The sequence below is a fragment of the Sphaerodactylus townsendi genome, linkage group LG08, assembly GCF_021028975.2.
Source record: "Sphaerodactylus townsendi isolate TG3544 linkage group LG08, MPM_Stown_v2.3, whole genome shotgun sequence".
Classification (NCBI taxonomy): domain Eukaryota; kingdom Metazoa; phylum Chordata; class Lepidosauria; order Squamata; family Sphaerodactylidae; genus Sphaerodactylus; species Sphaerodactylus townsendi.
The window spans coordinates 92,342,400-92,354,822 of record NC_059432.1 but is presented as its reverse complement, the minus strand read 5'-3'; the positions used below and the strand labels follow the sequence as shown (position 1 = coordinate 92,354,822).

The following is a 12,423-nucleotide window of genomic DNA, read 5'->3' as shown; positions in this document are numbered from 1 at the left end:
CTTTGCCCTGCTACTTCTCTTTCATAGAGTAAGTCACAGATTGGAAGTATCATAAACCTGGGAGGATTGAATGGTAAGTGGGACGTATGATTACTATGGCATATGTTTCAGATCTTGTAATCAGTAGCTATGCTTTAAAAACACACACCCTCAAAGCAGCTATTGGAAGGCTGAACTGGGTGCTGGGGAAGGAAGGTTAACCCTTTTGCCTCAGCTATCTTCTTTACCAGGGGTCCCCAAACTACGGCCCGGGGGCCAAATGTGGCCCCCTGAAGGCATTTATCCGGCCCGCCAGGCATGGCGGCGATGGCTCCATTCATGTGCAGTGGGGGCTCGAGGGAGAGGAGGAACCGGCCCCAACGGCTGTTGATTGCAGTTACATGATGGCACCCCCAAATCTCCATGAATTTTCTGACCCAGAGTTGGGAACCTTACATGTGGCAACGCCTGCTCCGCCCTTCCCTCTCAGCTACTCCATGTGTTGCTCTCAGGCTTTCTGTTCCGCCTCACTCCCATTGGCATCAGCCAGGCTGGCGAATCGCTCGCTGGCTGCTAGGAAGGAAAGAACCCAGGAAGATACCTGATCCTGGGTTAGATGGAATGCTTCATTGGGAAAGTTCTGCTTTTTTTTTTACAGGGGAAGGAATTCCACAGCCTCCCCAACAATATTTGGAGCCCACCCTGTACTTGACATACTTTGGTCACTGTTCTAAAAATAGACCATGACAGAAAGGCTGAAAGGTGAAATCAAACATTTTACAATCTTTTGTGCATAGGAATTTGTTCATAGGTTTTTTTTAGTCCGGCCCTCCAACAGTCTGAGGGACAGTGAACTGGCCCCCTGTTTAAAAAGTTTGGGGACCCCTGTTCTTTACCATCCTCTCAAACCAGTATTTGCCCTACAGAAGATAAATTAACATTTTCCCTCAACTATTTTCCTACCAAGCTGTTGTCTTCCCTTTCTACTGAGAAAATGTGGATAACTGTAACTGCTTGTAAGCAGATAAAACAAACCAGTACCCACTTTTTAACAATCTCCAGTGGGGCTACAAGCAACTAGATGGGACAGTTCTTAAAAGAGAAAATGATCCTCACTGTGTGACTAAAGAGAAGCTGTAAAAGACATGTTGTGGCCAGCTCAGTCTCCTGAAGCTGCCATTGTGTGGGCACCATTTTGAGATTGTGCACACTGTGTCATATCCAGTGGTGGGATCCAAAAATTTTAGTAACAGGTTCCCGTGGTGGTGGGATTCAAACAGTGGCGTAGCGCCAATGAGGCTGGGTGGGGCACGACGGGGGCGTGACCAGGCATTCCGGGGCGGGGCATTCCTGGGTGGGGCTGTGGCAAGGACGCAGCTGCCGCGCCGGTCCTTGGGCAGGAAACGAATGCACGCAGGCGCAGGCTGCCACGCACGCCGGTGCACCTCCTGCTAGACTGCTTCAAGTTCTGCGCGCTACTGCTGAGAGGAGGAGGGGCGTAACTAAGGCAAAAATCACGTGGCAAAATCACCAATTAGTAACCCCCTCTCGGCACACACAAATAATTAGCAACCTACTCTCGGGAACCTGTGAGAACCTGCTGGATCCCACCTCTGGCCATATCAGTATGCCAGAAGTTCTCACAAGCTTGGAAAGGTTGGAAGCCTTGTGTTCCTAGTCATAGGAATAACTCAGAGCAGTCAGGTTACAAGCACGATTTTTTTTTCCCTTACAGAGACAACCAGAGATTATGTTTCTGTTTGGGCCCATCCGTCTGTTCTTATCAGTGTAGACTGAATGAACTAACCTAAGCGATGATACGGATCAAGCAGGAAAATAGGGTTTTGGTTCAGAACTAGGTGAAGCTGCTTTTCAGGTTTCACTTCTATCCTGTTCAAAGAGGAAAAGAATAACCCTCAGGAGGAATGTTTAAAAACAGGAATCATTTGGGTAAGGAAATTCCATTCATTTTCTCCTGTACTAGTTTGGCATTGTCATGGTCTTCTGCGATGATTTCCCTCCCCCCCTCTGGCACTGAACTGAACTGCTGACACTTGCCCCATAAACCTTGACTTCTCTCTTCCCTTGCTCACTCCCTCCTCCCTATCAGATAACTTTGCTAGCCAGGAGAATCTGGTGTTTTCTGGGTGGAAAATAGCGTATGAAAGCATAATTGGGAAATGCAGCAAGGGCTACAGAAGGAAGATTATGAAAGTCCCTTTCTACTTCCTATGCATTACCTACCTGTGTAAAGCTGGTTCCCAATATTGCCATTTTGGTATCAGCCCAGAAACAAACCCCAGCAGGAAACCACAAAGTAGGATTTATTCTTAATGGCTGGAATCACAGGACAGGCAGCAGATTTAGAGCCAGACCTAATACTTTTCCCAAATATTTTGCTCCATGAGTAAAAGACAGCAAAAGAGGAAGCGTGCCCATTCAAGGGCACCAGTAGAGTGTAGGTTAAACACGGGGAAGCACTATGGCCCCTTGCACACATGCAGAATAATGCACTTTCAATCCAACTTCACAATTGTTTGAAAGTGGATTTTGCTATTCCGGACTGTAAAATCCATCTACAAAGGTCGATTCCCCATGGGCGATTAATTGCCAGGTTTCATGAACACCTCCCCACTGCTTGAAGAGGGTTTCATTCTGTTTCTGGTGCTCGTTCTACCCCTTATCCTGCGTCCTGGCAGAAGTACAACTTTTTCTCTAGCGCGTTTCCTATTCAGTTCCGTGGGGAGGAAAGGGGCTGTAATCTTTCTTTAAACTTTCCGCCGTGAATCGTGACACAAATGCCACCAGCCAATCAGCGCTCGGCGGGCACTGAGCACTGTGCACGCAACCTCTTCTTCTTCTGGTCGGTTTTTTGTTCGAGCTTTTTTCAACAGGTCAATGGAGTACCAAGCCTTTAAACTGGCAAATTATGAGATGGCGTATGCCTGCCCCTGTGCACATCCATCAAGTGGGATCAGGGGCTTAAATCCATCTCCAGCCTGATTTATATATTTTGGGGAGGAGGAAATGAAGCAAGCACCAGGCGGGGGGAGGGGGCATGCACTTGGCTTCCTCTCCCCGAGGAATCTGCAGAGGGCGATCTGATGCAAACAAAGGAAGGGATCTTTTTCTCTTCCCCCCCACCGCTGCTGATGGATCCCCCTTCCTCTGCAACTCCAACCGTCTACTCTGTCCTGAACTTGAAGTCTGGGCTGGAGGCACCTTGCTGCTGCCAGCAGAGGAGGGGTGCTTTTGGGGGGCAGAGGGGGCGTTTACTCACGAGCAATTCTGTCCAGCCTCAGCCATTTGCTGAAACTGCCAGCATGTTCGGTGGCACTTACTTCTAGGAAAGTGCGTGCACACCAGGGATCTCAGCCTTTGAAATGCTGGGGGAGCGGTTCAGATTAAGTAGATGACATTTTGCCAGAAAAATGTCCCACCCTAGAACGGCATGTTTTCGGGGGAGAGGGGGAAGGTCCCACCCCAACATGGCGCAACAACCAATCGGGACAGAAACTCAACAGAGATCATGTGGCAGTGGTTTCCGGAAACTGAAATAGGGCCACATGTCTTCACTGAATACATGCTGTGGTGGGGAGGATGAAACCCCAATAAAAAGGTGCGGTTTTTTTCCGAAACCTGGTTGTATCTAGTTATGATTTCTCAATGGGGAATTGACCAAAGTGGATTGGAAGTGCATTATTCTGCATATGCGGAAGGGGCCTATGTGATGCTTGCTTCTGTGTACAGCTTTCAATAAACCCTCAAGTAGGAAACACCTGGAGGTTTTGGGGTGCAGCCTGAGGAGGGTGGGGTTTGGGGAGAGGAGAGACTTCAATGGGTTATAATGAAATAGAGTCCATCTTCCAAAGCCATTTTCTCCAGGTAAACGGATTGCTGTTGCCTGAAGATCAGTTGTCATAATGGAAAATCTCTAGCTTCCACCTGGAGGTTGGCATCTCTCTATACTCAAGAGATAGGTTCTGTCCCCTTTTCAAAGCCTGTATAAGTAAAGGTTAACTTCATTCTTTGGAATAGTCTAGAAACCGTAGTCTTTCAGTGTGTTCACTCCTAGCTGGAAACAATATTGAGACCTGTTGCTGAAGTTACCCTAGTGTCCTGTGTGTTGGTTACCGAGCAGGACTGAAAGGCAAATTGGAAGCAGGGTCACTAAGCTCACTATTTATTCACCACCCCTCAGACAACAATACCCAAACCTGATTGACTCCTGTGATAACTGGGTGGGCCCAGACTCTGCTGATAAGGATTCTGTAGGGCCTATAATATATCTTTGTGTGCTCAGTACACACCCACTCCTTTCTTTGAGGAATCCCTGCAATAGCCAACATGTCCTATACACACATCACAAACATTGTCATGATTTGGTATTTTTGCTGGACTACACTTTTTTTTTTGCTAGATCTGTGTTGATTTTGTTTAGCAGTTCAATCTTAAGAATTCTTCCCTGGGAATAAGCCCCAATTGAATAGATTCTGAATGGACATGCTCTCTGAAAGTTCCAAGACTTCATTTGGGTTAAGGTGGGGTTTATTATGAAGGTACTGCAGCATGACCATTAGAATGTTTCTGTATATATCTGTTGGGCTTTTAAAAGGAAATTGTGTTGACATACTAAAGTGCCCTCTGTCATTAAGGAAAGAAATGCAGATAATGAAATCAGGCCCTGACTGAGGCTTTCAGCATTGTGCCCTCCTTTTTCTTAAGCTAGACCTGGGTTACCACACAAACTGCTTAAATGAAAATGCCTAGGCATTGTTATTTCTTGCTTCTCGTTTAGGCATTAGTGTGCTTTTGAAGATGGCTGTAGAAGCCCTCCTAGAAGTCCAACAGATTTTTAAAAAATCTTGTTTGTAAATAATGTAGGTGAGATACCATTAACCCAAAATGTTTTTACAGCTTGGTATATTTCCAAATTTTAAAATCTCCAGGCAGAACCAGCCACCTGTCAGATCTTTAAAGGCAGTGAAAGGCATCAAGAGCTGACATAGCAAATATGTAAGATGGTGGTTGATTCGGCAATTGCTGAGTTCTTGGACACCCTCCAAAATCATTCAATTGTAGCATTCAAATACCTGCATAGAAAATCCCATTGAAATGTATGGCTCTTTGAAAAACAACTTTTCCACTGGTGAAAATAAAGAGGGCCACCCAAAAATGCTTTGCTGAGGGACATGGAACTTGCGTGGACAAAAGTAATGTAGGATGGTATCTGTAATATGGAAGGCAAATGAAAAACATTGAGTGAAAAAGCTGGCCAGATCCAACCTGATGAGTGATAGGAAGGAGCAGTATTCATAGTATGCACGTATCTCTAGGAAGGTATGTGATCTTATCTTTAATACTGAATCATGCTTAACCTTACAAGACGACAGTACTTATTTAAGTTATTTAAAACATTTTAAAGCTACCTTTCCACCCAAGGTGGGGAACAAAAGCAAAAAAAAAGTTAAAGCAAGGCCAGCAGCATATATAAAAGCTATTAAAAACAATTAAAATGCATACATCATGAACAGGAGGAAAGTCGTGGCGGAATAGATAGATGATGGAAGGGGAAAGGCCAATCTCGCTGGAGAAGGAATTCCATAATTTTCAATTTGCTGTATAAGCCATTCTCAGAGATGTCTAGACACATGTCAAATTGGTCTTTAGCAGCTGCAGACTTAATACCTGAGATCATCTGGGAAACCACACGGGGTCGATTCCCCACTGGCAATTAATCGCTTGGTACTTACACAAAAAAACCAGGTTTCATGAATGCCTCCCCACTCCTTGAGTGACAAAGAGGATTTCTTACCGTTTCTGGCGCTCGTTTCCCCCCCTTATTCCGCGTCCTGGCTGTACCTGCTTGAAAGTACAACTTTTTCTTTTACCACAGTTTTCCCCAGTCTCAAGGGGAGGAACGGGGGACTAATCTTTACTTAAAATTCCCTCTGTGGAGCATGACGTAAATACTGACAGCCAATCAGTGGTCGGTGGGCACTGAGTGATGCGCACACGTTTCCTGGTTTCGTTTTCGCCTTTGGGGTCAGAGAGCGCATGCGAGAGGAGACGAGGAGACGTGAATGGTAAACCGTTGCCATAGGAGATCGAGTGCGGTTGAGTGCAAGTACCCTGTTCCCAGCCACGAGAACCCGAGAAAACGTGAGGTCTCACAAGAACATGAAAACATGTAAAAACAAGATAACAATAACCAATCAGAAAGCAGGGGTGGACATGTTACCATTCTAACATCATTACATGATCGCATCATGACGTTATCACGTTTTTTGCGGGGGGAAAGGACCCGCTCCAACATGGCACGCCAGCCAATCAGGAGAGACAAAAAACGGAGATCAGTTTGTCATGGGGAGTGCTACTTTTCTGGAACCCGATGTAGTCCTACATGTCTTCACTGAATAAATGCTGCAATGGGGAGGTTGAAACCCCAAAGAAAAGGTGCAGTTTATTTTTAAACTTGGTTTTAACTATATTTAATTTCCAGTGGGGAATCGCCCAGGGACCGTAGAAAAGTTTTTGCATTCACTTTAAACAACATTGAAGGAGGAGAAATGTTCCTTTTGGAAAAGGCTATAAAACTGTAGATGTTCACCTCTGGCCGGTTGAAGAGAAGGGGAAAGAGAGCATATAATTTGCATGCAGAAGAATCCAGTTCAATTGTTGACTACTTTGGTTTGAGAAGACATAGGCCCCTTCCACACATGCAAAGTAATGCAGTTTCAATCTACATTCACAATTATTTGCAAGTGGATTTTGCTATTCCGCACAATAAAATCCAGCTGCAAAGTTAATTGAAAGTAGATTGAAGGTGCATTATTCTGCATGTATAGAAAGGACCATAGTCAGAAAGGACTTACATCTGCCACCTCAAAGAGCTGCTGTCAATCATGCAGATGCATCATCTTTACAAAGTGATGCTGTTGTATAAGTACCTTTGTGGGCTGTGGAATGACTGAACTGGTCCATCTTCTGCATTTTCATATTTTTATCCTACCATGAATCTGTCTTGCTTGCTCTAGCGTAGTGTAGTGATTAAGAGCAGGTGGATTCTAATCTGGAGAACCGGGTTTGATTCCCCACCCCTCCACCGGAGTGGCAGAAACTTATCTGGTGAACCAGATGTGTTTCCACACTCCTACATTCCTACTGGGTGACCTTGGGCTAGTCACAGTTCTTCAGAACTCTCTCAGCCCCACCTGCCTTACAAGGTGTCTGTTGTGGGGAGAGGAAGGGAAAGGAACCTTGTAAGCCACCCTGAGTCTCCTTACAGGAGAGAAAGGTGGGATATAAATCTAAACTTTTCTTCTCCTCCTTCTCCTCCTCTTCCTCCAATGGGCAATTAGGACAAACTCAATTTTCCACCAGACAGCAACAAAGTGGTCCATGTAGGACCCCTTTTTGGCACTGCTCTTCTGTAAATGGCAAGTGTGCTTATAATACCATCTCAGTACCGACACTATATATGTTTCAGATTGCAGGGCTGACGTAACAAAGTTTAGCTTAAGTTGTCCCAAGTGGGTTCACAGATCTAATTTTGCCTCTTTTTTTCAGGAAATAATCTTAGTGTTTTTATTCTAGGGAACTGCAAATTTTTGTTGTTGTTGTTGTTAGCCTTGCTAGAGGATGAATGAGGGGCATCTATGGGGAGTTAACCTCTAGCAATTGGAGTGCTTGGGATCTCTGCTCAAACAGAAGGACAGTGGAAGAGTCTAAAGCACTCTAACGCCCTGGAGAAGTCAGATCTGGCTGACCACATGCATTTTCAGCATTTTTTTAATGGTGAAAGAGGATCCCTTCTTCCATACCGATCAGTAGAAAACCTATTGGATCCAACCCAGAATTTCAGCTAGCAGATCCAACTCAGAAAATTGTGCCTGCTCTGTCTGGAGAGATCTTTTCTCTGAACACTCCATTTAGAATTGCAGGTACCTTTAGGTACCTTTGTCCCAGTTAGAGGTCCCTCTCTCAATCTTGGGTGGGGTTACAAGTCTCTGTTGCTCATTTGATCTGCCCTATAAGCTTTCTCGTTGATTAACTTGACTATCCCTGCTTAATATGATATCCTGATAAGTTTCAAACTGCGCAATCCACCTTAGCAAATAAAATATTGAGTCATTAAGATCGCAGCCCTGCCTTCAGTCAAAGACACAACTAAAATAATGGAACCTAGGTTTCAGTGTGTAGTGGAGTTTGACATAAACACTGGAGGGTTTGTCTCTCCTCTATGCGCTTCTGACTATATAACTTTTCTGTCCTCAGATTTGGCTAACTGCCCCCAGACAGCCCGGAGCCTGATTACTTTGTCTGAGACTGCCTTGATATTGTGTTACTTGGTACAATAGGTTTATTTATTCCCCCCCCCCCCGCCCTCTCCTCTTTTCATAGAGACTCAAAGCAGCTTGCAATAAATAAGGCATTTCTGATGCAAACTGATACACAGCTTTGAGGTTCATTCTTGCAATATAAGATTGATAATTGGCCTGGGGATGTGTAAAATGTACCCTAAGCTTAGCCAGCTGTAATAGTCCAAAATAGATTCATCTTCTCAGGAGCTCTGGTTTTGTCCTTCCCACACGGAGGTGTTCTGGCCCTAACCTGGCTATTCAATTTCCAGCCTAGCCCAATTTTGTCACACCTCAGAAGCTAAGTAGCGTCAGCCTTGGTTGGTACTTGGGTGGGAGACTGCCAAGGAACAACAGGGTTGCCGTGTAGAGGCAAGCAATGGCAAACCACCTGTGAACGTCTCTTGCCTTAAAACCCCTACTAAAGTTTGCCATAAGTTGTTTATTACTTGGCAGCGCAAAAAAAAATCCCTTCAGCCTGAGGACAATGTTTAAATCTTTCCCCTGACAGTCATTCATTTAAACATCTGCTGAGATCATTTAGGTAGAAGGATTCACTACCCTTTTAGCATCTTATTCCTTTTTGACCAGGGGATTATGTCTCAGAGGAAGAAACTTATAGACTATGCTTTGACTGTCAGCCCACATCCAGTGGTGGGATCCAAAAATTTTAGTAACAGGTTCCAATGGTGGTGGGATTCAAACTGTGGCGTAGCGCCAATGGGGCTGGGCGGGGCACGATGGGGGCGTGGCCGGGCATTCCAGGGGCGGGGCATTCCTGGGTGGGGCTGTGGCAAGGACGCAGCTGCTGTGCCAGTCCTTGGGTGGAAAACGAATGCACGCAGTCACAGGCTGCCACGCACACCGGTCCACCTCCTGCTAGACTGCTTCAAGTTCTGCGCGCTACTGACGAGAGGAGGGGCGTAACTAAAGACTGCACAAAAATCACATGGCAAAATCACCAATTAGCAACCTACTCTCGGGAACCTGCGAGAACCTGCTGGATTCCACATCTGCCCACATCCCAGTAGCTGCCTTTGCCACCCTTGCACATTCTTCTTCTTGAAGCCTTGGGCCTCCATCTTGGCAGAAATCGTTGAACACGGCAGTTTCTGAGAAGAGAAGGGTAGAAATTAGTTGCGCACACATTAATACAGGAAGCTGCCTTATACCGAGTCAGACCTCTGGTCCATCAAGGCTGGTATTCTGTACTTTAATTGTCAGTAGCTCTCTGGGAACTCTAGTACAGGCCATACACATCACCTTACTACCTGATTCTTTTAACTGCAGGTACTGGTGAGTGAACCTTTTGCATGCAAAGCAGATATTCTATCACTGATCTAAAGCGCCTCCCTCTTGCTTTTGTGTATCAGGCAGACTTTTTGCTGAGGAGAGAAGACAGGCAGCAGCTCACACAGCAGAACAGCCCTCCTGATTGTGTCAGGAAGTATCTACTCTCCTTCAGCTTTTTGAGAAACGTGAGAAGAAGTTGTTCAGGAGGTTTTTTGGTATGGTTCTTGAAATTTAGGAGGGTTTTCCAACAGTTGCTAGCAAATGGTGGTGGTTTTGGCCTTGGGATGCTGTTCTTTTTATTGTTGTTTAATTTAGTGGGGGGGGGGTTCAACCTCACTCTAAGCTGGTTTCAATTCTTTGCTGGAAAAAGGTGAGTTAAATAATATTGCAAATAAAAAATAAGCCAGTTGTTCACGGCCTCACAGTCTTGTAACAACTCTGTGTGACAGGCTGGGCAGAAAGACAGAGGTGTGGAGAGGACAAAGATCTGCTGCAGTTTTGTGAAGCACACCTCACTGGCCTGCCTCTATGATGTTTTGTTTTGTTCTTGTTTAAAAATGGCAATATATTTGGATTGTGGAGAGCCTTGTTTATGTTTTCTTCAAAATGAGTAGATCTGTAATCTGTTGCATCACATGTAAAGCAGGAGACTTATAGCATAAAAACCTGTCAGTCTATACGGAGTGACAAGAATCACAGTTATCTTTCTCTATAAGATTTCTCTCTGTCCTGCACTAATTATCTTTCTTCCCTTAACATTTAGATTTCCCAAAGCCACTTTGACACAGCCATGGACCTCAAGCGAATGAAGGATTACATCTACTGGCTGTATTACCAGTATCTCCTGATCTCCTGCAGCTATGTCCTGGAGCCCTGGGAACGATCTATGTTCAACACCATCACAATTACAGTGGTCGCTATGGTGGTGTACACTGCTTACATCTTTGTCCCCGTTCACGTCCGTCTCGCTTTTGAGTTTTTCTCAGAGATGTTTGGAAGCCATCCTGAAAGTACTGTTTCACTCATGAACTGAATCTGTCGGCACCAAAAGCAACATTTGCATCTTGCAAAAAATAGTATTTTTTATCTTTGTTTCCTTTATGTGTGGAAAGCCTTCTGAAAGAGGGACATGTTTTGTATGCCCAGAAATGCCACTTCCACGAATGCACCTCCACTATTTTTGCCAGCCTAAGAGTTGACCATGGCACCTTCTATCTTGAAAAAATAACACAACACTTCTGGACTGGGTTGCTTTGCTAAATCCATAGGGATTGCATTTACATATGACAGGTTTCCAAATGAATGCCTTGAAAATCTATTTCCTGTATCCCATTTCTTTATCTTTAGGCTTGCATGTCTTTTACTCCATCATTTTGCACCCTTCTTTTGTCAGGCAATCTTAATATTAAACCATTGAAATTAATTGGCTGTAAAGGATAAAACTCTCCTTGGCACGGTTAATGAGTATGTTCACTTTCCGTAGCATCCAAATCTTTGAACGCATTTGTGAAGGCGTAAATGGAACCCAGTCGTCATTAGTGTGTTTTTAAGCTTTCCTTATAAAGAGGATGTTTTGTTCTTTTTTAAACTTTTTACATTTTTCCCCAAATAGAAACTAATAAAAAATATAACAAATTTAATAACAATGGTGCAAGGCTGCAGATAAGCATCTCTAAAAGGTTTCCAAATATATAAAAATATGTCGATGTGTGATTGTTCTTAATGTGCCATATGTTGATATGTTGAAAAGGTCAGGTTTGCAGTCCACTGAATTACTGGAGATGGGCAGTAATCTTGCCAATGTTTTAATATAAGCTTAACAAAAATGAAACATGGAGGGTATTTCTGTTGACCATCAGCTAGTGTCCTGGAGATAGGCAAATAATTTTAAAATACATAATCATCTTCAAAAATCAATGAATATTTAATACAAAATTCATATGAGCAATTACTTCTTCTACAACAGATCAAATAACTGAATTGACCCAAAGCATAATTTTAAGAAATGTATCTTGTAAGTTAGAACACCAGCAACTGAACATGTTACTTAGCCCTTTACTTAGAAAGTACTGTGGTATCCAGTATATTCTAATATTTGTTTCCTGAATAACTTGCAACTGAACATCCATAGGACCAAAATTTAAAGCAATATCCCTTTCTTTGGCAAAAATGGGGTGATTTAGTTCCTTATTCATAGTTTCATTTCTGAGACTTTGCTTTGTTCTTGTGATTTTTTTTCTCATTTCGTATTGTATGGCTATATCTTCTTGGATACCCTAGATGTAAAGGGATGTGTTTAAGTATGTTTGCAGGTAGGAACTGAGAATATATGATGCTAGCAAGACCCTGGATTCAGACCAGAGGTAGGATGCAGCCTATTCGCACCTATTTGATAGAACCGGTTACTAAAATTTTCTCAGTTCGGAGAACCGGTTATTAATTATTAACTCCACTAGGGACAAGGGGGTAATCTCTGTCCCTGGGTACAACAAATCTCGTCAAGTGGGGGATGCAAAATTGCCCCCTGCGGCCCCCCTGCCCCCCCCCCGGCACACCCACCCACGTATGTATGAACTGTATGAAATAATACAATATATAGTCATTCTTTTTTTGTTGTTGTTCATTGGTATAAAGGTTGGGAAAGTATTATAGGTAAAGATTTTTCATTTTTCCCCTTGATATTTATATTGGAAAGAGAGGAGTTTAAACTACACTTTTAGATTAAGGATTTTGGATCTCTCTCTGTTAGTATTCTTTCAAGTAGAATACATAAAGTAGTTATAGGAATCTG

The 12,423-nt window shown here is 43.8% G+C and overlaps 1 protein-coding gene across 5 annotated transcripts in view; it reads left to right on the top strand.

Annotated features, from left to right (window-relative positions):
- SPTSSB (serine palmitoyltransferase small subunit B) overlaps positions 1–12,119 on the top strand; it is a 29,310-nt gene extending 17,191 nt beyond the window's left edge. For all 5 annotated transcript variants that reach the window (XM_048506823.1, XM_048506821.1, XM_048506822.1 and 2 more), the window contains one exon: positions 10,396–12,119. In XM_048506823.1, the coding sequence (XP_048362780.1) occupies positions 10,423–10,665 (243 nt within the window). In that variant the 5' untranslated portion in view covers positions 10,396–10,422 and the 3' untranslated portion in view covers positions 10,666–12,119. The remainder of the gene's footprint in view (positions 1–10,395) is intronic.
- Positions 12,120–12,423: the final 304 nt, after the last annotated feature.